Source organism: Bufo gargarizans, chromosome 9 (genome assembly GCF_014858855.1).
Source record: "Bufo gargarizans isolate SCDJY-AF-19 chromosome 9, ASM1485885v1, whole genome shotgun sequence".
NCBI lineage: Eukaryota > Metazoa > Chordata > Amphibia > Anura > Bufonidae > Bufo > Bufo gargarizans.
The window spans coordinates 175,850,675-175,875,594 of NC_058088.1; the positions used below are offsets into that span (position 1 = coordinate 175,850,675).

A 24,920-nucleotide genomic window follows, 5' to 3' on the forward strand; every position below is an offset into this window, starting at 1 on the left:
AAATGCATTGTAATACCGGTGTCATCTGGAAAAACGGATCCGGCATTTTTTTTTTTCTGTTATGCGGACATCTGTGATAGACACACTGTTATGGAGGCATCTATGGTGGACACACTGCTTCTGCATTGACTGACAGGGACAGGCAGTGGTAAAGAAAAGACTAGGACGGCCTCAGACATCATCCACAACTCCCTCTTCCGTCAGACGTCAGCCAAAACTCCCTCCCCCTAACTAAAAAGTCCCTCGTCCCTCAGACGTCAGTAAAAAAATACCTCCTCCATCAGCCGTCAGGGGTCAGCCCTCAGCCTAAACTCCATCAGCCGTCAGGGGTCAGCTCTCAGCCTAAACTCCATCAGCCGTCAGGGGTCAGGTGTCAGGCATTGGTTGTCTGGGGAGGGGGAGGCATAAACAGTGGCGTACATACAGGGGTCGCAGTTGCGACCGGGCCCGGCACTCCAAAATGCCAGCAGTCAGTGCAGTGACAGAAACGTGGCATGCAGACTCGTTGCCGCGCCGGCAGCTTCTCCCCCCGTCATGCGCCTCCTGCCCGCCTGCCTGCTTCATTCATAAAGTGGGAGGAGCCGGCAGACAGGGCAGGAGGCGCATGACGGAGGGAGAGATGTTAGGCTCAAGCTGCCGGCGCGGCGACGAGTCTGCTGCCACGTTTCTGACACTGTCACTGCACTGCAGCTTGAGCGGCGCGATGTAGCTGAGCGGGGATTATAAAGTTGTGAGTGGGGGCCACAATAATTGCTGCACGGCCGCCCACCCGCGCACCTTAGAGGGAACACTGACTGCAGGGGCCAGAGGAGTCAACAGGCGGCCGGACCCAGTCGCAACTGTGACCCCTATATGTACGCCACTGTTTGTGCCGCCCCCCCTCCCCCAGACAACCAATGTCTGACGGCTGATGGAGTTTGGGCTGAGGGCTGACACCGGATGTCTGACCCCTGACAGCCGATGGAGTTTAGGCTGAGGGCTGACACCTGGAGTTTGGGCTGAGGGCTGACACCTGATGTCTGACGGCTGACACCTGATGGAGTTTAGGCTGAGGGCTGATGGAGGAGGTATTTTGTTTACTGATGTCTGAGGGACGAGGGAGTTTGGTTTGAGGGAGGAGGAAGTTGTGGATGATGTCTGAGGATGTCCTAATATGTATGCCGTACAAGAGCAATGATGACGCCCTCATTGCACCAACGGCCTAATTTATATATTAAGAAAAAGTATCATAACTCAGGAACCGAGACAGCTGGGGGGTCCTGAATGATGTTGGCAACCGTGTCCTGCATCTATGGCTGACTATTACGATGTTTGTATATTTGTGTGAGGCACTTACGGTAGTACAGTGAAGAACCTAGGAAACAGGGAATAAGCGTAGTCGTTGTGGTGTGCCGAAACCGAGGATGAGGTAGGCCTGAGAAAGAAGAGGGCCCACCCAAGGAAAGAGATGTGGAAGAAATGAGTTATTAAATGAGTGGAGTGGTGGGAGGGTCAAAGTTCAGACCTCGGACGGTGCAGGAGTCAGGTAGAGGGGTGCCCTAAATAGGCTGGAGGCGGACCTCAGCCCCTCCCACAAATCCAGGCCAAAGCCTTCACACTTGTGAGGCACTTACGGTAGTACAGTGAAGAACCTAGGAAACAGGGAATAAGCGTAGTCGGTTGTGGTGTGCCGAAACCGAGGATGAGGTAGGCCTGAGAAAGAAGAGGGCAAAAATGAGATAAACCGTTTATTGTATTCGATATACAGGAAAACTCAACCCGACATGTTTTGGAAAGCATTCCTTAACTCCCGTGTTGGATTGGGGATGTAACGTGCGAAAGCGGATGACTTCCAGCGCCCCAATTTCTTAATGACATGAGCCGGGATGTTGGCACTGGAGGCCGTGGACGCGGCCCCGATCCGAAAGGAGTGCCCAGAGTAGTTGGATGCGTTGAGGCCTAGTTGAGTGAGGGATGACCTGACATAGGTCATGAAGGTGGTGGTGGTGAGTACAGACCCACGCAGTTGAAGTAGTGGCTGACAGGGTAGGAACTTGTGATGCTGTTTGTACGCGTCCAGAACCCCGACTGGGCACCATATGTTCTGCGTAGGGTAGTATGGAATGTTCACGGGTGAGAGCTGACTGCTTTTGGAGTGAGGTAAGGTTAGGATATAATGATCCCACGTGTTCGTCAAGTGGGAGGCTAGCAGACAATGTGTGGTTTGGGTCGCCGAGGTCGTGGTGAATTCCCCGGGCCTCAGGAATCCGTAGAAGGCCAGGTACATCGCTGTCTTGATGATGGAGTTGGTATCAGCTTCAAAAGGACTGGAGTCTAATAAGTCGGATAGTGCTTTGAAAATGTGACTGTTAATGGGCAGTCCTCTGTGTCGGCCGTGCGGGTTCTGTCTTCTGAATGCCCTTGAGTATGGTTTTGATCTGGTGTGAGGCCATGAAACTGATGTTGTTGGGGAGTATGATTAGCATGTGATGTTGGATACCGGTGAGATAGAGCTTGATGGTGTTGTATGACAGTTTGAGCTTGAGGTGGCAAAAGGAAGCAAACCCCAGCAGGGAAGTCATGACAAATGGGTGCGTGATGTTGTGTTCCAACAGGAATTTGTTAAACAGTGCGAATGCTCTGTTGTATGACCTGCGTGTGTTGTCTGATAGTGCAGAATGGGATAATGACTGGCTATGGCGCATGATGACATCTAATCCAGAAATGAGCTGGTGAAATGACGGGGTGATGGAGGCCGTGGGTGACGCTGACGGGAGAGCCTGATGAAATGCCTGAAATTGGAAACGAGACAGATTGTCAGCTGCCGTATTGCACCTTCCCGGGACGTGGAAGCAGTGTATGAAGAAATTGTTGCAAGCTGCCAACCAAGTAAGCTTGCGCAGGAACCTCATGATTGTGAGGGATTTGGACCGACCCTTGTTAATGATCTGGCAGGTTGCCTGGTTGTCTGAGTAGCATCGGACCGACCTGTTTGCCAATGAATGACCCCACGCCACGGCGGCCGCCACGATAGGGTAGATCTCGAACAGAGCCGAGGTAGTGGAGAATCCTTCCAAACCCTGGACCGCAGGAGGCCAGCTACCCCACAGCCAATCGTTCCCAAAAATGGCCGCGAAGCCTGTGGTGGATGCCGCATCCGACCAGATAGATGGGGAAGAGTCCGATAGCTGAGGGAGGAACATGCTCCTGCCGTTCCAGGCGGACAGAAATCTCCTCCACATACCCAGATCTGCAGTGGCGTGGGCATCCAGGGGCAGCCTGTGAGAGTCGTGGAGAAAAAGGTGCAGAAGCCGTGAAATGAACGAGCGACCCTGGGGAATGATGCGCATGGCAAAGTTCAGGGAACCCAATAGGGACTGTAACTCCTTGCGATTGCAGTTGCCGAGTTGAAGGTAATTGTCTATGTGGTTGAGAATAACCTGGATCTTCCCGAGTGGCAAACTGGCTTGCATGGAGGCCGAATCCAACTGAATGCCCAAGAAGGTGATGATTGTGTCCGGCCCCTCTGTTTTCTCGGAGGAGATGGGTACCCCAAGTTCCCCGAACAGCTTGATGGTGGCCCTGAGGCTGGCGGGAGGGGAGATGTTTTCCTCCACGAGTAGAAAGTCATCAAGGTAATGCAAGACCATCGGGCATCTTGCTACGTTCAAGAGCAACCAGCATAGTGCCTCCGCGAATGTGTCAAAAATGGCCGGGCTACTCTTGGATCCGAAGGTCAACCGGGAGAAAAAATAATAGTTTCCGGACCACTTGATGCCATGAAGGTGCCACAGCGACGGGTGGATTGGTAGCAATTTGAACGCATTGGCGATGTCGGTTTTGCTGAGCCATGCTCCGACCCCTGCTTGCCTGATGGCGGTGATGGCGTGATCTATGGTGGTGTATTGGAGTGAGAATTCTTCCGACGGAATGAGGGAGTTGAGACTGGGGTCGGCTGAACCGTGTGGTGCCGATAAATCGATGATCAGCCTCTGTTTCTGGGAAGACTTCCCGGTGACGATGCCAATGGGATTGGTGCGCCATGTGGTGAATGGGGGTGTCTTGAATGGTCCCAGCACGAAGCCCTCTGCGACTTCCAGGGCTATGAGGGCGTCAATTGCGGTGGGGTTGCCTTGGGCGGATAGGAGATTTGGACATTCCAGGGTACCTGTCGGCATGTGCAGGATGCCCGTGTGGAAGCCTTCGGTCAGACCCGCCACGAGGAAATCCGTGAGATGTCTGGATGGGTGCTGAGACATGAATGCTGTAAAAACCGGCATATTTATGGTCGATAGATACTGTTTGGAAAACATTTTATTTGGACACATTGACTTAGCATGTGCCCGGAAACAATTGGTACAAATGTGCAACAACCTACACCCGCTATAATTGCAGGATCCCATATTGAAATTGTTGCAGATCTGGGACTTGCCCAGAAACTTGATTGGCCGCCCCAGCTTGTCCCGGGTTGATTTCTCCGTGACCCCAGAGGGGCCGGCCGCTTGAGAGGGGGATTGTCTGTCCGCCGCGTTCGGGCAGAAATTGGTGGTGTGGGCCGTGGAGGAGCAGTGCACGCAAGCTGGCGTCCTCAGGCCTGCGAAGTGTCGGCAAAAAATGACAGTGTCGATTCTAGCCCAGTTGGAGCGGACTCCGTACTGGGAGAAAGCCCCTGCCACCTTTGCCGAAAAAGATCTATGGTAGTCATAGAATGCCGACCCTCCATATTTGTTGCCCAGGTCCACCAGCTTGTGCATGTAGAGGTCGAGCTCCTCCCTTCTGTTAGGGTAGACCGTGCAGATGACCTCCCTGTAGATGCCGAAAGCCAACACAAATTCTGGAATAGACAGTTTTCTATTGAGGCGGGCATCCCTAGATTTGACCACAACCGAGACATCGTCGTAGGCATACGTTTTGTTCTCGACAATGTCTTGAGAGGCAATCAGGAGGGAGGCCAGGTTCACATCCTTACCTTCCAGAATGTCCCTTTTCAAGTGCTCCGGTATCATGTGCGCCGGGCTGACTTCTTGGTCATCTGGGTTGATGGATGGCACACCCACTGGCAAACCGGATGGTGCCGGTGGCGCTGCCGGTGGTGGCACTGCCGGTGGTGGCACTGCCAAGGAGAGGGATGTGGTGACCGACTCCAGCCTCTCTAACCTGTCGTTGACCCTGGACATGGACGTCAAAGAGGCCAGCATGGCGTGTATGTCCCCCGTGCTGGACTGGCTGGGTCCTTCCCCTGCCTCCGCGTTACTGGTTGACGTGCGCAGTAGTCGGAAAAGCTCCGCTTTCCTTGCCGTGGCGGGGAAGGGAATCTGCCGTCTCCTCAATTCCGTCGTGATACGCGGAATTGTCCAGGATCTGATGGATGCTGGGCTGGCAAGATCGTCTCCCTGGGCTAAGGTGATGGATCTGGCCGGAGTGCCCGGAAGGGAAAAGTTCTCAATTCCTTCCAGAGACATGCTAAAACAGAATAGTTTGTTAGTGTGGGGAAACACAGGATCGTGCTGGCAAGCTAGCTATGCCGGATGGCGAAATAATTAAGCCTAAGATGGTGACAGATGAGGCCCTGCTAATTGCCGAGCGGCTTGAGAGGCACCATCTATGAGTTGGCGCGAGGGGTTGATGAGGCCACTGACGTGGTGGCAGGAGTGTGAGGCCTCTCGGTGACTTGTAAGACAGGACTAGGGAAAGGGAGTGACAGGTGAGGCCCTCTCTATGCAACAGCGAGGCGGCTTACTAACGAGTGGCGCGATGGGCGGCTGCCTCCGAGCGTGTGAGGCGGGGTGTTGGCCTCGCGGACCACTGACTGATGGCGGAGCCAAGAGGGGGATACTCTAGTGGGATTCCGACGCCCCTAATGCCAGCACGCTGACCCTAACGGGATGGAGTGAAATGTAGGAAAAATAAACGATTGAGCAGGTGTACGTACTTGGTAGCAAGAAAAATCACAGGATACGTGCAGCGTAAATAAGAATGAGCTTGACCGCCTAAAAGAGGGGTAGACAGAAGTGTTATGACGAGAGTTGACAGCGGTCTGAACGTTAGCATGACCTGAGAGGATTGCGCCGTGAGTTGCAATGGTGACCCGGTATGGTGGATGTAGTATGAAATGTAGAAATGAAACCGGGGGTAGTTTGATTTTGATGATTCCTTTTTTTTTTTTCCATATGGCGGGGTTTTTTTTTATCCCATGTGGCTTTTTTTTTTTTTTTTTTTTTTTCCCATGGTTTTCCTTTTTTTTCATATGGCGTTTTTTTTTTTTTTTTTTTTCATATGGCGGGTTTTTTTTTTTTTTTTTCTATGGCGGGTTTTTTTTTTTTTTTTTTTTATGTGGCGTTTTTTTTTTTTTTTCCATATGGCGGTTTGTTTTTTTTTTTTTTTTTCCATATGGCGGATTACCTTTTTTATGTGGCGTTTTTTTTTTTTTTTTCCCATATGGCGGTTTTGTTTTTTTTTTTTTTTTCTTTACATGGTTTTCTATTTTCCCATGCGGGTCGTACAGGTGGTTTGTGTGAAGCGTTTTTGAAGGCTTTTATTGCGGTGGATTTTTGGTACATGGATGTGGCGTGGCGGGTGTGTTCCCTGCCGCAGGCTTGGGATGATTGACTTGCGCCCCCCTTCTGAATGTGCTGGCTGATGGAGGGGAGCGGTGCTGGATCTTGTGGTGCTTGGTGCAGGGGTGTGTATGCGGCACCCCTCGGCATGCGCAAACCGGGCGTCGGGACGCGACGGACGCCATTGGCAGCGCGGCAGGAGGACGGAGACGCGGGGAAGAGGGGGACCGTGGCACTGGTGTAGTATGTGGAGGGGGAGCGTGGAGCGGCCGGGTTGCGGCGAGCAACTGGTGACAGTGAGAGGGCGGGCGTGCCGCTGAGCTGGGCGAGGGGTGTGAGGGGAAGGAAAGTGTGGGATGATGGTGAGGAGGGGAACGGCGTTGGTGGCTGCCATGGGAACCTGGTACAACGTGTTTTGGCAGCGCTGGGAGTGGGGATGTGGTGTGGTGACCGTGTGCATGCATGATCGGAAAATGTAGCAAACATGAAAACCGTGACTTGGAGTGAAACTGTGACATGGTTGACAAGAAAAAGGTGAAATGAACGAGCTGGTACAGGGGCAGCCGTGAGGCCCTGTGCTGTACCGTATGACAAGACTCACAGTTTAACGGGCAAAACGGGACCCGCAAGGAACCAGGTGAAGTCGGACGTATGGAACCGGAAAGCTCCAAATCCTGGACCCGCAAGCAACGAACCTCAGAAAAAAAACAGCAACTCGTAAGTAACCTCTCAGTTAACTCCACAAGTGACTCTCTCTCTCTCTCTCAAAGTTCAGACCACAAATCCAGGCCAAAGCCTTCACACATCACAATTAGAGATGAGCGAATCGTCTTCAGATGAAACATCCGAAGTCGATTCGCATAAAACCTTGTTCTAATACTGCACGGAGCAGGAGTTCCGTACAGTATTGGCTCCGATGAGACTTCACGCAATAACTTCAGAAATTAATTTGTACTGTAAAAAAAAAAAAAAAACATTTCCCGAACTCGTTTTATCCGAAGTCGATTCGCTCGTCCCTAATCACAAGTGAAAGCGATTGCCCAGGACTAACTGATAACCTACCCGTCCAGAGCTTCTGAAAACATCTGATTGTCGCGGGCGCTGGGAGTCGGACCCCACCAATCTCATACTTATGACCTATCCTCAGGACCTCTGGGCCCGGCTCCTATCTGACATGGGCCCCGCCATGAATGCTTTCTCTAGTCACTGACACGGGACTTCCAAAAATGGCCTATTTTCGGAAGTCCTACAGAAGTGAATGGCGGCGTCGACGCTCGTTACTTTCTGAAGCCTCATAGTAGTGAATAAAGAGGATGCTGCGCATGCGCCCCCATTCTGAGAGATGGTGAAATCTATGGCGCCCATAGAGGCACCATGTGGCTCCCTTTAAAGTGAAAAGTGCACCCCTGCAAATGGTGCAAGTGGGATGCAGAGGGTGGACCCCCTCAGCTTACAGTCTCTGTAGCACCACGTGTTTCCACCTGCGACATTTCTAGAACGTCCCTTCAGCCAGAGACAATTTCTCCCATTTCCAGATGATTCTGAGACTTTTATCTAGGACTACTCACTGCCTGCAAGCCTCCACCGTGACGTCACCTGTTGCTCAACACTTCTGTTCAATAAAGTTAAGTGACGTGTTTTCACCCCCCAAGACCTGGAATAATTGGGCGGAGCCTTTGAAGCCAAACACGACGCCATGTTGACTGGCAAAGTCCGCGGGACTGTTTTCTTATCTGCACCCCGGTCAAGCAGAAGTCACGGAGGCCCCGCCCACAACTCCGCCCCCTCGACGCTTCTCATCCGCTAGTCCTCCTGTCAGCTGCTTGGGTGGGCGTGGCCAGCTGCCTGCTCCTGCTTACCGCTTCCAATAGTGAGTGACGGTGACAGCGGCCGCGGGGACAAAAACGGGAAGTGGTGACACCTGAGGCTCCAGACACCGGAGCTGCTGAGAGCAGGAGGGCGGCAGGGGACAGGTAACCCAGCGGGAGGACTTGCATTCACCTACAGGTTGTATACTGAGACCCATCCCTACAAGCATGCATGTCTCTAGTTGTAGCTGCCAGACCTGGCAGGGGACATGTGTGTGGCATGTTATACAGTGTATATAGGGAGCACTTAGGTCACATGTAGTGCACTCTAGACAACTGATTGCAAGCTCTTTGGTCCAGTTCTAGACAGAATATACCTCACATAGGCAGCTGGTTTATAACATATAGGTTATATGCACATGGTTATGGCTGTGCATGTACCTCTATAGTGTACATGTGAAGTCTAGGGGTCTGTGTATAGCTCTATAGTGTACATGTGAAGTCTAGGGGTCCGTGTATACCTCTATAGTGTACATGTGAAGTCTAGGGGTCCTGTGTATACCTCTATAGTGTACATGTGAAGTCTAGGGGTCCGTGTATACCTCTATAGTGTACATGTGAAGTCTAGGGGTCCGTGTATACCTCTATAGTGTACATGTGTAGTCTAGGGGTCCGTGTATACCTCTATAGTGTACATGTGTAGTCTAGGGGTCCGTGTATACCTCTATAGTGTACATGTGTAGTCTAGGGGTCTGTATATACCTCCTTAGAGTATATGTGTAGTCTAGGTGTCTGTATATACCTCTATAGTGTGCATGTGTAGTCTAGGGGTCTGTATATACCTATAGTGTACATGTGAAGTCTAGGGGTCCGAATATACCTCTGTAGTGTACATGTGAAGTCTAGGGGCCTGTATATACATTTATAGAGTACATGTGAAGTCTAGGGGTCCCTGTATACATCCATAGGGTACATGTGAAGTCTAGGGGTCTGTATATACACCTATATAGTACATGTGAAGTCTTGGGGGGGGCGTATATACATCCCTAACATACATACTATAGGGATCAGCACTTAAGGCACAAACATTTCCTGTGTAAAAGTCACAGGGAAGGATTTGCATGTTCACAGATTTTTCGTGTGCACTATGTGTACCTACACAAATCTGTAGTCTGAGGCGTAGAAAGTCCCCCCCCCCCCCCCCCATACAAATCACAGGGTATACACTCAGCCGTACAATGATCCAGGTTTGCCCGTCCCCTGTCACCCGGGCCGCTGTCTTGAAGCGGGTGGCTGCCTTGGCGTTGGCAGCCTATGGAGCCCGCCGGCTGTACCCCATCTTGAGACATCTCTGCCTTCACTCCTCTCAGAAACATAAAGATTCAAATGGACTCCAAAAAGGTAAAGAAGCGTCGTCTTCTTCCACGCCCCAAGCCGTGTATGAGAAAACTGCGGTCAACAAGGTGTTTTTCCGTAGACTGATCCGTCTACTTCGGCTTCTTTTCCCGAAGTTGGCCTGCAAAGAGTTTGGGTTGCTGGTGTTGCACTCGGCAGCCCTCATCTCTAGGACTTTCCTCTCGGTATATGTGGCCCAGCTGGACGGACGATTGGCCCGATGTATCGTGAAGAAGCAGCCGGCCAGTTTTGCATATCAGCTGCTCAAATGGTTGCTGATCGCCCTACCCGCCACCTTCGTCAACAGCGTCATACGTTACCTGGAGGGTCAGCTTTGTTTGGCGTTCCGTACCCGTTTGGTGTCCCATGCTTACAAGTTGTACTTTGGAAACCAGACTTACTACCGGGTCAGCAACATGGACGGGCGGTTGCGGAACCCCGACCAGTCTTTGACGGAAGATGTGGTGGCCTTCGCCACCTCCGTGGCCCATCTCTACTCCAACCTGACTAAACCTGTGTTGGACGTAATCGTGACCACTTACACATTGATCAATACGGCCAAATCTAAGGGAGCAGGTACCAGGTGGCCATCTGCCATTGCAGGACTAGTGGTTGTCATTACAGCTAAAGTGTTGAGGAGCTGCTCGCCAAAGTTTGGGAAGCTTGTGGCAGAAGAAGCGAAAAGGAAAGGAGAGCTGCGGTATATGCACTCAAGAGTGGTGGCCAACTCCGAAGAGATTGCCTTCTATGGAGGTCATAAGGTAAGATGGGCAGTGGTTTATGGGGTCGTCTTCAAAAGTCTGTCTCCTTGGTTGATTCCACCCAAAGTTAACCAGTTGTGTCCATTGCTTATGTCCTACACAGGTACCAACGTACCTCTACCTAAATTCCTTGGGTTTCTGAGTAGGACACATGCAAGAATGGACGCAGGTGGAAGAGTAGAACCCCGTTCGAGGGGCATTCCCATCTATCCAAAGAATAAACCATAAGTGTCCACCCAGAGTTAACCAGCTGTGTCCATTGCTTGTGGCCTACACGGGTACCTACATACCTCTACCTAAATTCCTTGGGTTTCTGAGTAGGACAGGTGGAACAGTAGAACCCCTTTCAAGGGGTATTCCCATCTTATCCATAGAGTAGGCCATAAGTGTCTGATAGATGCGGATTCCATCTCTGAAACCCACACCTATCTCGAGAACTGAAGTCGATCCACCCAGTGAGGCAGCCCCAGGTAGCCTAGTCCAGGTTGTGAATGAATGAAGAGATGGTTGGGATTATGGAACCATTCGTGAATAGAGAGAGCCGTGCACGAGCAGCCACCAAGGAGGTCAGTGGACCAGAGTTATGGAGATAGGTGTGGGTCCCACAGGTAGAACCCCTATCAGCATTTATGTCTAAATTGGAAATACCCCTTTTAAGGGCTGAATCCTCCAATAAAACAAAAAGCCTCCACCATAGGAGATGTTTCTTTTGTGTAGTATGGAAGTTGTGTTTCAGGTACAGAATATAAATTAAGGAGGGATGTAGAATGTGTCTTGTTTCTATGACAACTGTACCACCGTCAGTTTTGGGAAGTGAGAATGAACGTGGCACCGATGACGGTGGTAAACAGCATTATAGATGCCAGATTATATTCTGTCATAGCAGGGTTACTCTACCAGGAATTGATCTCACTTTAAAGGGTGTCTGTCAGCAGTTTTGACTCCTCAGAACTGCTGACAGCATTAGGTAGGGACTGGGGAGAGTAGTACAGACATATCTAAAGTGGTGGTCTTCCGTTTTGCTCTGAGTGACTGCTTTAGGGGTCTCCTGACTGGACACAAGCCCTGCCTTTCCCATCACCTATATGGCACTGTCAGCAGTTTTCAGAGGTCAAAAATGCTGACAGACTCCCTATAAAATGATACCACCAATGACGTATGAGAAGAATACGGCCATAACCATTGGGCGCTCAGTGCCTTTGGATATACAATGACCACAGCGCTAGGCACATTCCTCACTGATTTTTAAAGGGGTATTCCAATCTCAATTATGGCATTTTGCTAGGATACCACCTTTGAGACCCAATCTTTTGTCTAGGAGCCCCCTGAAGTGAAGGGGAAACAGCCGGGCATTCAAGCTAGGGCTACAGTAAGCGATTATTTTAGAAGTCGAGTATTCTATCAATTATTTTTTTACAATTAATCGAGTACTCCAATAAGAAAAAATGAATTAATAACTGTTTTCCTTTATAAAAACTCATCAGACCCCCTGTCATCAGTCCCCAACACCCTTCGTTCCTCACTGTTTGATCAGCCCAAGTGCATCAGCTCCACCATCCCCCCCCCCCCCGTGCCATGAGCTCCACTATCTCCCCCCCCCCCCGTGCCATGAGCTCCACTATCTCCCCCCTTCCCGTGCCATGAGCTCCGCTGTCTCCCCCCCCCCCCCCGTGCCATGAGCTCCACTCTCCCCCACACCAGTGCCATCAGCTCTCCCCCACCCCTGCTCCTCCGACACCCGGAGTGCACAGCGTCATTGGTTGCTATGACGCTGTGCACTCCAGGCGCCTGGCCTTAGTCACACCAACTTACCTTTCCAGCAGGGCCACCGCCGACGCTCCATTGTTGCGCACTGCTCTGCGCCTGACGTCACACAGCACGTCAGGTCACGACGTGTGTATGTCAGAAGGTCGGTCCATTGACGTGCTGTGGAGTGTCCGGAGGCCCCCTGCTGGAAAGGTGAGTATTCAGAGCGCAGCGGGAGACTGCGGAGTGGGAGTAACAGCAAGCTCTTCACTCCCGCTCTGTGGTCACGTGACACAAACGAATCCTCGATGCAAAAAATTTGCATTGAGGATTTTTTTTTTTGTGTCAAATTACTTGATTAAGTCGAGTACTCATTGCAGCCCTAATGCAAGCCCACCTTCCGTTCACCACTATGGGAGGTCCAAATATTGTCACATGCTCGCTCAGCTATTTTTGGAAGTTCCATAGCAGTGATTGGAGAGTACACCACACATGCGCTGTGTGCTTACTTTCCCTTCGGGGTGGAGGGCCATTGTGGAGATAGCAACGGGTACCAGAGGTGGGACCTGCCCGTATCTGACATTGATGGCATATACTAGTGATATGCCATCAGTGCCAGAGATGGGACAGCCCCTTTGAGTTTTCAAATGTTCGAATAAATGATAGCAAAATTTTCCGTAGAATCCTTTGCCTCACCTACCCAGATCTTAAAAGGGTCGTACTATCTGGACATTTCTGTCATATCGATAGTGTATGCCATGAGTGACCAATAGGTGTGGGTCTCGCCTCTGGGCTCACTGTGCATTCGCAGCTGTCTCCATTTACTGCTGTGGAAATTTCAAAAATAGCAAAGCAGGTGCGCTCTGCTATCTTCAGAAGTCCCATAGCAAAGGTCTCGAAGAAAGGCTGACCCATTATAAGTCAATGGAGTCATTGGGGTCTGTAGGAAATGGTTGTAACGGTAAACCAAGTGAAAAAAGTCCTAAAGGGAAACCGAAAAAAAGGCATTTGTAATAATTAAGCCAGGAATCTTAATTGTTATAGTATTTTATATTGTACCACATCACTGTGTCACGCAAGAAGGGTTATCACTGCAGACCTTTGAGCTCAGGCGACTTTTGATTGCCTAATCGACTGCCATGGTGCTCTGTAGAGCGCCAAACGCCTTTTGACCGTAGAAGCCCTTGACTGAAAACTTCCGAAAGATTGCTCATGGAGATGTGCCCTAATTTCCTAGACCGGTCTAACCATAAGTTTGCAGTCATAGTCACACTCTTGGTGTCCCTATTGGAAGAAGATCTAACATGATGGAACTCCAGGTGTCTATCAGCCGCTGGTCTCTTCTCTTTCCATAAAATATATACATCTCTTCGGTCAAGGAGTAACTTGCATGTACGGCCAGTTTAATTGATTTCTGGTCAGGCCCAGATGTTTTAAAAAAACGCATTAGCAATGACCAAGCCGGCTACTTAATGTTCCAGTAGGTATTGAAGAACCTCAGAACCTCTAGCTGCTCCATCAAGTTCTTATACCTTCATTACTTTGCAGTGCAATCTCGTAAACTTCCATAACCAGTCCACTGTAGCGATGCCAACCTCTGACCTTCTAAACTGTGCCTTTAGGGACTAAAACAGGAGACAGCAGGGAGTGTTTATCCAGATGCCGATGTGAAAGTAGCTTGACGTTTGTCAGAGCCTTTTGCTCATGTCTCTTGTGGTGGCTTCATAGAAATGAAATATTGTGGGAACCGGAGACTTGAAACGTTTGTGGCGTTCAGCTGGGGTCTTCAGGCTTTACCAGCAGCTGGCTGAAGCTGAGGAGCCATATGAAAGCTTTGATGAATAAAAAGAAGCTATAAATTGCTACAGTCTAAGGACTAATTAACCCAGTTTGGTGTCCTAGCCTGATCCAACCACAATACTGTCAGCACACTGACCCTGTAATAACCTTGGAGTGACCAACTGTGATTCCTTCTGACCATACACATCCATGCTTGGCTGTGTTTTCAATTTAAGAACAAAGGGTCAAGCATTTTGAAAACTAACATATTCATTCATTTTCTCCGAAGAGTCAGGACAAAGCCTTCACATTTAGGTGGTTGGCCAGTCCCACCAAAACCAGTGGGTTTGATCAACATTTATCTAATACGTATGGCCACCTTAATAAGATGTCTCATAAAAGAGATTCTCCACCTAAGAATTGCTAAGACCATAGGAGATGGAGAATTGAAAGCTCCTGTGGCTATGCCATAACTGTGTAGATAGGGATACAAGCACAAGCGAAGCAACATTTTGGCGCACCCCCCCCCCCCCCCACGCTTCTCTTCTCTGTGGTCCTGGTATCTTCTCTCTGCTTGAGACAATGGCTGGTTTAAGGACCATATTTTTCGCCCTCTAAGACACACCTAGGTTTTAGAGGAGGATAATAAGAAAAAAATATTTTCCATTACACCTCAGGTCAGACCAGCAATCAGACCCCCAATGTTAATCAGACCTCAGATCAGAACCCCATGTCAGACATCATCCCCCAGCCATCAGCCCCAATGTCACATTTCTCCCCCTCCATGTCACATTTTTCCGCCCTCCCCCAGGGTGCGCCCTAAGGCGGCCGCTTGGTCTGCCTTATGGTAGCACCGGCCCTGGTCATCAGTATCTAATTGGTGAGGGTCTGGCTCCCAGCACCCTCAATGATTAGTTGTTTGAGAAGGCCATTGCGCTCCAGTGCTGCAAGGCTCTTCCTAGATCAGTGACGTCACATTCATCAGTCACGTGGCCTAGGTGCTGCTTAGTCCCATTCAAATGTATGGCGCTGTGCTTAGCCACGGCCTGTTCAAACAGCTGATCGCCGGATGCGCTGGTAATCTGACCTCCACTGATCAGATATTGATGACTCTAAGGCTAGTCCATCAGTATCAAAATCTCGGTCAACTCCTCTAAGGACAGGATATAATTACCTCTGTTTTTTAAAATGGGTGGGGTGTATGGCCATAAAAATTTTGGTCTGTCCTTGCTATTTGGTTAAATTGTCCAAAGAAAATTCCCCCAAAAATTTAAGATGTTGGCAACCCTGGTGCTCACTCTGTATTTTAATGCCCAAGCAAAGTGGCCTGTTGATGTCACTTTAGCAGCCAGCACCCATGGCCCATGCCTCAGTTGCCCAGGGATTTCATAGAGACACCATCATAGAAGGTTGTTGGGCACACAGTCTCATCATAACCCCCTATTGCCCTCTGACTTTCTGTGAGGTTCACATATCACCAGGGGTGGTTATAGTTGACATTATTTATTGCTCTTTTGGCCACATTTAGCTGTTTTCATGGACTGTATGTCCTGTGCTCCAGGTTAAAGCTGATTCTTCATCTCTCTACCAAGGACAAATTCCATTTCGTAAACTTTTTATCTTTTTTTTTTTCTGGCAGAGGACTGTTATTGTAAATAGGTTATCACCGATAAACTTTAGCACTCTGAAACATAAAGATGATTACTGTGGAAGACCAGGCTGTGATAGGACCAGCTGCCCATACGATGCACATTTGGTCTGGCTGAATGAGCGTGGTATTTCAACAGGTGGAGGCAGATAATGAGCTGCCTACGTCACGGGGAAGGGTCAGAGTGGTTGAAGTCTAATGCTGGCCATACACCATTAGATAAATGGTGGCCAGTTTTGACCATCTAAAGAGTATAGGGGCCTCTAGACTCTTCCATTGACGGCTCATGTTGAGGGAGAAAAGGTTCAGGCTGTTGGAGTTCAACAGGCCCAATACTTATAATCTTGGGAAGATGAGTCACCACGAGACATGTCTGCCAGCAGATTTCTTCCCAATAGGGACACCTGTAAGTGTATGGAGAAGTCAGGAGAGATGACCCAAAAGCTATCTGATATGTTTGGCCACCTTGGCTGACCCAGGGACAGTAGGCGTCAGGTACTGGTAGACTGACCTCATACTTACCCATACAATTGCAGATGTCTTCAGTCAAATTTGGATGGGTTCCCCAAGCCCTTAAAGGGGTTATCCCCTGATATATAAAAATCAGAAATGGTATAGTACATGATAATATCTTTCTACAAAGCTAGAGCCAGCCCTGTACCTCACACCCCCCCCTTCCCCCTGCATTCATTGCTCTGCTCAGTTCTGTGGGTTTGTAGCTTAAGGGCGCATCCTTTCTCAGGAGGGGTGTTCTTTTTGCTGCAGCTCTCTATCACATCTCTTGGGTGTGTCCTTTCTGCTTCAGCACTCTTCCTATTACAGCCTAGGTGGTGTATCCTTCATCTCTCTCCCAGTAACTGTCACAGCTCAAGGGTAGTCTTTTTTCTGGTGCAGCTCTTTCCCTGTAACTGTTACAGCTTCTAATAGCAGATATGGCTGGTGGCAGGAAAAAAACTGCCATGTGCGACCACCTCAGAGAGCTCACTGAGGTGGACAAGGAAATAAGTAAAAGCAGCAAGTGGTGCTATACAGATACATTTTTATTGTATAACTCAGTGGCTATGCTACATTTTTAATTACATGCAATTACAAAAGTATTCAGATTCAGGTACTGGTGTGAAAATTGTAGAATATATTTTTTGGGGGACAACCACTTTAGGTGGTGATAGACACATGTTTAACGATTAGGATGGAAGGGTTAAAAGCGTTTATTATCAGATTGTTTTACTGATGACCTCTCCTCTGGATAGGGTCCGACACCCGGGACCTTCAATGACGACGAGCCTTGCCTTCTCTTCAAACAGCTGATCAGCGGTGATGCCAGCAGTAGGGCCCTGGCCGATCTGATATTGATGACCTATCCTGAGGATAGGTCAGCAATGTAACAAAAGCGACAACCCCCTTTTAAACTTTTAAAAGCAAAGAACTTGGATCCACGAAAGGTCTCTTTGACCCTGGACAAGATCACAGAATGTTCTTGGAGAGTTCAGGTGACGCATTGACCAGATATAACCCAGAGGTTATCAGCGGTAATGAATGTCGCTCGTTAATCTTTAGTAGATACATAATTTGCTTCTGTGTTCGTTAAAAGTCTGAAATCTTTTATAGTTTCTAATTTAAATGATCCCATTATTAGCGACTGAGATAGTGATAGCCTTCAGCCATGGTCAGATCTTTCCACCACCACCAGGTCGTTCATTTAAGCTGTTTTTGTAGCCAGGAACACTCAGACTGCCCAAATGTTTCGGCATACATGTTTGGTTTTCTTATGTTGCTGACGTATCTGAAGGAAAGTTCTACAGCTTGACCAAGGCACCATAGAAGATCGAGAAGCAGCAGATGAAAGGCACCTAAAGTAGTTTTCCAGTATAGGCCATCAATATCAGATCGGTAAGGGGCCAACTACCGGCACCACTGATGATCAGCTGTTTTGAAGGATCTCTGCCCCCTGTCAAACGGCTGGTTCCTGGACAACTATTGTAAGTTGAAAATATTGTAACTTGAGTCCATAACTCTTTGGAAAACTAGTAATTGGTTCCAAAGCCCTAAAAGGTCATCCCAAAATGAGAGAAAATAGAGATTTTAAAAAAGAAGTCCTTAGTCTAGTTTCATACAAGCGCTTGTTAACGTCTGTGTCCGGCGTTGCCAGAAGCTATAGCTTTGCCGCCCAGCTGCATTTAAGAGGCATTCTGAGATGTTAATAATGATGACCTATCCTCTGAATAGGTCTTCAGTAACTGATCCGTAGGGGCCTACACCCAGGACCCCTGCCGATCAGTTGTTTGAGAAGGCAGTAGTGCCGCAGCCTTCTCGCAACTTTCCCTAGGCCGAGTGATGACAGGTCAGGTACTATGCAAAATATAGTAGAACTCGCCCAACCACATATGGCGAGTCTTGCTGCCACTTATCTAGTTGACCTCTATATTAAAGACCCCTGGCTTCAGAGTGTAGAAATATAAAGAAGAAATGATGAGGACACGTTCATCGGTCACGTGGCCTAGGGGCAGCTCAGCCGCATAGAAGTGAATGGGGCTGAGCTGCGATACCAGGCACAGCCACTATACAATGTACGGCGCTGTGTCTGGTCAGCATGGAGAAGGCTGTGGCGCTTACAGGAGCGCCAGTGCCTTCTCAAACAGCTGGTGGGGTCCCGGGTGTCACATCAGATACCTATGACCTATCCAGATAATAAGTAATCTGTATTAAAATCTCGGAAACCCTTTTCTCGGTAAAAGGTTCTACGCACAGTCAGACATTACCGATTCCATGCAGATGGAAAATCGTCCCTCTTTAGCAAGTGGAACGTGGACGTTTCATCCCTCATGTGAATATAGCCTTTTGCTCCAGTATTTTCAGCATTTAGCAATTAATACTGTAATCTCTTCTTCTGGTAATGAGGATAGTGGAATTATTCATTGTTTTCTGGAAGTCCCAGGACATGAGTCCACCAGGTGATTGCCTCCACAGTTGCCTTTTGAAATGGTTTGCCTTTGATTAGGTAGCTAGATACACCAAGATCGCCAGAAGCTTCATTGGTGCCGAGCTGCGGCAGAATACTCAACCGTTTTTTTTTCTCCTGTCGACCACATTTTTGCCAAAAATTAATTGTGCATTTACTATTTTTTTGGGTTCATGCATTGAGTGATTTACAAGGTAAAAAGATATTACAGGAATCTTCAAGAACTTTTACTTCGGCTGATAAGAATAGGAGTAATGTTTATTTGACTCACTGTCTGGAAAGCTGCCCTCGTTCTGTGGAGTGCCAGAGTCTGTTGACTTTCTGCATTTATATCTCATCCATCACCATCTGTCTGGACTGCCGAAAGAAGACGGAAATATGACCATCTTGGCAGATTATAGGTCCACATTAGTGATGTTTATGTATATGGGAGTGACGATCTGTGTAGTTACTATGTCCTGATCAGGGTTTATCCCTCATTATGGTTTAGTAGATAAATGAGGTTGAACTTCAGTACCAGACACAGCCTGTAGACAAGAGTGGTGCTGTTTGTGGGGATCATGTAGAGTGCTACTATAGCATGTGGTCTACTGGGTCATAAAACCTCACATTATAGTAGCACCACATATATTATTTGTTTAGATGGCTACAACCAAAAGCGACTGATCGGTCCCCACCAAGTTTGGATGCCAAAGAGCCTCTTGTATAGCGTGCCTCATGTGCCTGTGCTTTACTTTGGGTAGCCTCCAAATCTCTGGGTAGGTCCTACTCCCTGCAGTCAGAAGGTGAGGCCAAGCAGTTGATGGAGTACGAGAAGGGTGGAGGAGCAGCAAAAGAGAGCCTGGCCGGCAAGGCCAGTGTCCTCTAAGTTTCTAGCGGCTCCTCTTCCTCCTTGTGTCCCAGAAGGTGAGGTTGAGCAGTTTGGGGAAAACAAACAGGTCAATGAAGCGGCAGAGAAAGCTGAGCTAGCAAGTTCGCTCTCCTTGAAGTTTCCGGCAGCAACTCTTCCTCGTTGTGTCCCAGACAGGGGGTGGATTGGCCATAGACCTTACAGAGCCGATGCCGAGGGGGCCGGCCAGTGGAAGTTTTTGGGGATGTATTTTGTGATGGACTGTGGTATTTTGCCCTGTTGGAGTGGTATAATGTGCCACAATATGGTATTGCTGGCCCTGCCTGCCATCATTTTTGGAACCCTTACAGTGACCGCTCAGGAAGAATCCCAGCTGTCAGACCACCGATCTAGCTGTTCTACCTTATCCAGTGGATAGGGGAATACTCTTTCTAAAAAATTAGAGTAGACATGGTGGGTGAAATGGTAACCTGCGCCATTTGATGGATACAATGTCTACACATGACATCATCATATCTTCTTGTGATGTATAGTCGTAGCGTTATGTCTCGTTCCTTCCATACAACATGTTGATGGCATGGTGAAGTTCACAAGTAGAGAGGTTTGACCTGGAGGCTTGAGTGACCTTCTATAGTTGGAACCATTCCAGGCCTTTTCTTGGTCAAGCTATGCAGGAGCAGTTGTAACCAGCAGAAGAGCCCAAATCAAGATATGAAACTTGCAACATCTTGTCACACATAGAAGCTGAGAGCTGCTTCACCTTTCACCCACTTGGCTCGGAAATTGGCGCTGACCTTTGGGAGTAAGTGTTGAAGATGTAACGTTTTACTGCACTCACCAGTTTACTCTTAGGCCTCTTTCACACTTGCGTTGTCCGGATCCGGCGTGTACTCCACTTGCCGGAATTACACCCCGGATCCGGAAAAACGCAAGTGTACTGAAAGCATTTGAAGACGGATCCGTCTTCAAAATGCGTTCAGTGTTACTATGGCAGCCAGGACGCTATTAAAGTCCTGGTTGCCATAGTAGTAGTGGGGAGCGGTATACTTACAGTCCGTGCGGCTCCCGGGGCGCTCCAGAATGACGTCAGAGCCCCCCATGCGCATGGATGACGTGCCATGCGATCACGTCATCCATGCGCGTGGGGCGCCCTGACGTCACTCTGGAGCGCCCCGGGAGCCGCACGGATGGTAAGTATGCTGCTCTCCCGCTCCCCACTACACTTTACCATGGCTGCCAGGACTTTAGCGTCCCGGCAGCCATAGTAACCATTCAGAAAAAGCTAAACGTCGGATCCGGCAATGCGCCGAAACGACATTTAGCTTAAGGCCGGATCCGGATCAATGCCTTTCAATGGGCATTCATTCCGGATCCGGCCTTGCGGCAGGTCTTCAGGATTTTTGGCTGGAGCAAAAAGCGCAGCATGCTGCGGTATTTTCTCCGGCCAAAAAACGTTCCGTTCCGGAACTGAAGACATCCTGATGCATCCTGAACGGATTTCACTCCATTCAGAATGCATTAGGATAAAACTGATCAGGATTCTTCCGGCATAGAGCCCCGACGACGGAACTCTATGCCGGAAGACAAGAACGCAGGTGTGAAAAAGCCCTTAGCAATCACCGATCAGTAGACAGCGGCTTCAAGGGAGCCTCCAGAATTCACCACCGTCTTGACCATTTGTTCCTTGTAGAACATCTGAGCTTGAGGAGTGAAGACTATTAGTTGAGGGATGTTAAGGGTTTTCTGATATGGGTCCGATTTTCCCCTTGTTCTCCAGAACCAGTAAATTTAAGGGACCTCAGTAATCCAGTGAGTGCTATGCCCATCCCTTTCACTGTGTTGTTCAGTAGAAGTTGCTCTCCACTAGTAACACATTGATATTAAGGTTAGTTCAGACTCATCACATTTTATCTTAAAGGGTTGTGAATTTTTTTTAAAAAACTAACTCGGATAAGGAGAAAATAAGTCATGCTCAACTAACCAACCCCCAGCTGTTCCCATTTCGGGACTCCCCGATCCGCTGACGTTCTCTACTGCTTTTTTCGACTCAATGTAGCCTATCCCTGACCACAAAGGTCACCTGCCTCGGTCAGTGATTGGTGAACAGTCATGTGTGTCAGGAGGGACCGGGAAGTAGACTGGCGGCTGATACACCCCTTTGGTACCGCAAAAATGAGCTTTCAGGTAAGAATCCAGCATGTGCTGTAAACTCCTAATATACCCTCTCTTCGAAAATTTTGCCATGAGGGGTGAATAATTGCGTTAAATTTTTTGTATTCATGAAGAACCCCTTTAATGTCCTTGGACATATTCAGATCCTTATTGCTCCTGAGCTCTATTTGTGATTCTTTTGGAAGTTCCATTCTTAAGCTGGCCATACCCAACACTGGTTTGGTCAACACATTCATGTGTGTGGGGAGCTCCTGACAGCTGATCTCGGGGGAGACAAATCTATATTCATATCACCAATCTCACTAACTACTGCGCATGCAGCGGCGAACGGCACGAAACCAGCGGCAAGGGGGCATGCGCAGTGGTTGAGGCCATGCCCACAATGGGTATCGCAGTGTGCATGGCCCGGCGAGGCAGTGCGCAGGCGCGGGATCTCCCCCTCCCCGTTGCTCCTAGAGGCTCATTTGCATATATTAAAACTTTTATTTTGCTCAGCAATGCAGGCACATAGGAACGTGGGACCAACACAGATGCCTTCAGCTGCCAAGTGCACATGTAACAGGTCAGCCAGTGTCATAGGTGCAAAACTGCTGACAGATGCCCTTTAAATGAATGAATCGAGAAAAAGGAAACTGCCGCCATACAGACCTCCCAGATACGTCCGTGTTTTGTGGATGGAAATCAGAATCCACCCTCGGAGTAGTAGTTGAGTTTTCCAGTTTTGTAAACTCCATTTTTATGGCACCAACACCTGGACTTGTCACCCAACTTTTCCAGACTCCCAAGGGACAAATCTACCATTTGACGCATTGATCTGTCCCTCGTATGGCCCCCCCCCCGGTGGCGGCCATATTGGTGATCACTCTTTAAGAGCTATAACTAAGAAAAGAACTGATTTTAACAACTTGACAGAAGGAGGACGCCTCGAGGAGCGCTGACTGTTCTTCATGACGCTCTCATGGTCTGGAGTGCTCTCTTGCGCTGACGTTCGGCCGCTCGAGGCCCTGAGGTTTGTTCCCTGCAGCAGAGTTCAGATAAGCGCTGGTATTTTGCAGCCTGTAATCTCTGCGGAACAATTCTGGCTCGGAGGGAAGGTTACTACAGGACATTGCTCTCTAACGGCTTTCTGCAGATGTGTTTTGGTTACTAAGACGCTAAACAAAAGCAAAAAAAGGCCCGACGCCGGCCTGCTTAACCAGTTCACTGCCGTCACGATCTGCTATGCTCGTCCATTTAGCATAAAAAGAAGAAAAGCTAATGCAAAAGTTCTCACGCTGTCATGTTTGGGGGGGGGGGGAGTGACTTGCAAGCGGAGCTGTGCCTTAAGTTATTTTGGAAACAAAGAAGCACTTGACATAGTATTTAAAGGGGAACTCTACAGTAAAATTATACTTACATTTTGGATAACGTGTTGAGCTTTTCCCTTTACTTCTTTTTAGTCCTGGTTCAGTTCTGTGATGGTTTTTGCTCTCTGTTCAGGTCTAAAGCTAAATTCAGGCTTCCGGTTAGCAGGGCAGTATGGGATCTCAGATAACAGGTCACATGACTGGCAGCAGAAAGGGGATTAACTGCTCTCTTAGAGGTCAGCAGCCTGTTGGCGGGAAACAACAACTCCAAGCGTGCGCCCTTGCTCATCTGTGCCTGGAAGTCCCATAGAAGTGAATGGTGCATGATGAGGGTTGTAGTTCTGCAGCAGTTGGAGTGTTGGCGCTTGCTGACCCTTACTCTTGTTGTGTGTTTCCAAACTTCGTAGACATCTCCATGGCTAAGGCCCAACAGCATCCCTCCTGGATTAAAGGGGTATCCCCATCTTATAAAGTGGTGGTATAGGACTAGGATCACCAACCTGCAGCTGTTGTAGTTTCACAACTCCCAGCATGCACAATTGCTTGTCTGTTCTTGAGACCCCCATAGAAGTGAATGGATGTCACGAACCAGCGAGTGTGAACCCAGTGTGCCACGTGTCCTACCTCCTCTAAGCACGTTGTCTAATTGAACCCCTGGATCTTCACAGTACCCCTGATGGTGGGGATAGACTTTTCCGAGGGGAACACCAGGTCGCTACCTCTTGAGGACGCTGGTCCAGGCGGTACCTGAGAAAGGTACCAGATGTGCAGGGCCAAAGGATGAGGCAGAGGCGTAGTCAGACAGGCAAAAGGTCAGCGCTGTCGGCACAGGTACAGGTCAGGCAATCCCGATCGGCAACAGGAGAGTCAAGGCAAGCGCACATGTGGATCTAACAGGTAGCAGGATCCAGGAATACAGATATGAGTCAGGAACACTAGCGATAACCAGGAACCTTAGCAGGACACAAGGACCTTGACACTGAGGCATCTGGGAAGGGGGCTGAGCCACTTATATATGCGCAGGTGGGCTAGAATAGATCACATGACCTAACCCATAAAGCCCAGGAAGTGAAGTGCGCCAGCTCTTAAGGAAGTGCTGCAGGAAACTAGGAGCAAGCATGCTGTGGCCAGGGCTGAGAGCAAACTGGAGCGGCTCATAGAACAACAGCACCCACACAGACAGAGCCCAGGACTGCAGCAGTGAATGGAAAGCACTGTTCGCAGATCACCGCTGAACACTGTGCCCGGGACTGCGGTGGTAAGTAGGGGAACAGCGGCGCACAGCAGCCGCTGTTGCAATGGGGCATGCTGAGGGTTGTAGAGATGGATGCTGACCCCTGCGCCATCGTTTTATGATTGTTTGTTTGTTTGAGTTCTGACCTCTGGGTCCTGACATTGTAGGGGCCGCGGCACTAGTCGCCCTTCTAAACCGTCCCAGCACACCCGGCTGTACAGGGAACTGCAGCAGCGGGAGACTGGGTGCCACTGTGCAGGGACCCAGTGATAAACTAGAGGGGACCCTAACCCTTCACAAATCATAAAGTGATGGAATATGGTAGCTTTCAGGGGACAGAAACCTCAGACACTCCAGCTGTTGTCAAACTACAACTCCCAGCGGGCTCCATTCACTTCTATTGGAGTTTACGGAACAGCTAAGCATGCATGCTGGGAATTGTAGTTTCGCAACACCAGGCGTGCTGGAGGTTGCTGACCCCTGTTCTAGTGATCTACCATTACTCAAAGTGCTGGCGGGCACTTAGGAGGCGCAGCGCTGACCAGTGACCCATCCCTTGTCTTCTAGAGATCAGAGCAGGAGCAGCAGACCCCTACTTTAGAGAGATCATTGCTCTGGATCAGCAGTGTGGTGCACCCTGTGGTAGCTTAGCTAGTTAGAGCATGCCAAATGCCCCTTTCATTATA

At 49.2% G+C, this 24,920-nt stretch overlaps 1 protein-coding gene across 1 annotated transcript in view; it reads left to right on the forward strand.

The window, feature by feature from the left end:
* Positions 1-8,817: 8,817 nt before the first annotated feature.
* Positions 8,818-24,920, forward strand: part of ABCD1 (ATP binding cassette subfamily D member 1) — a 48,348-nt gene continuing 32,245 nt past the window's right edge. Inside the window, exon 1 of the mRNA XM_044306262.1 lies at positions 8,818-10,500. Within this exon, the coding sequence (XP_044162197.1) occupies positions 9,466-10,500 (1,035 nt within the window). The 5' untranslated portion in view covers positions 8,818-9,465. The remainder of the gene's footprint in view (positions 10,501-24,920) is intronic.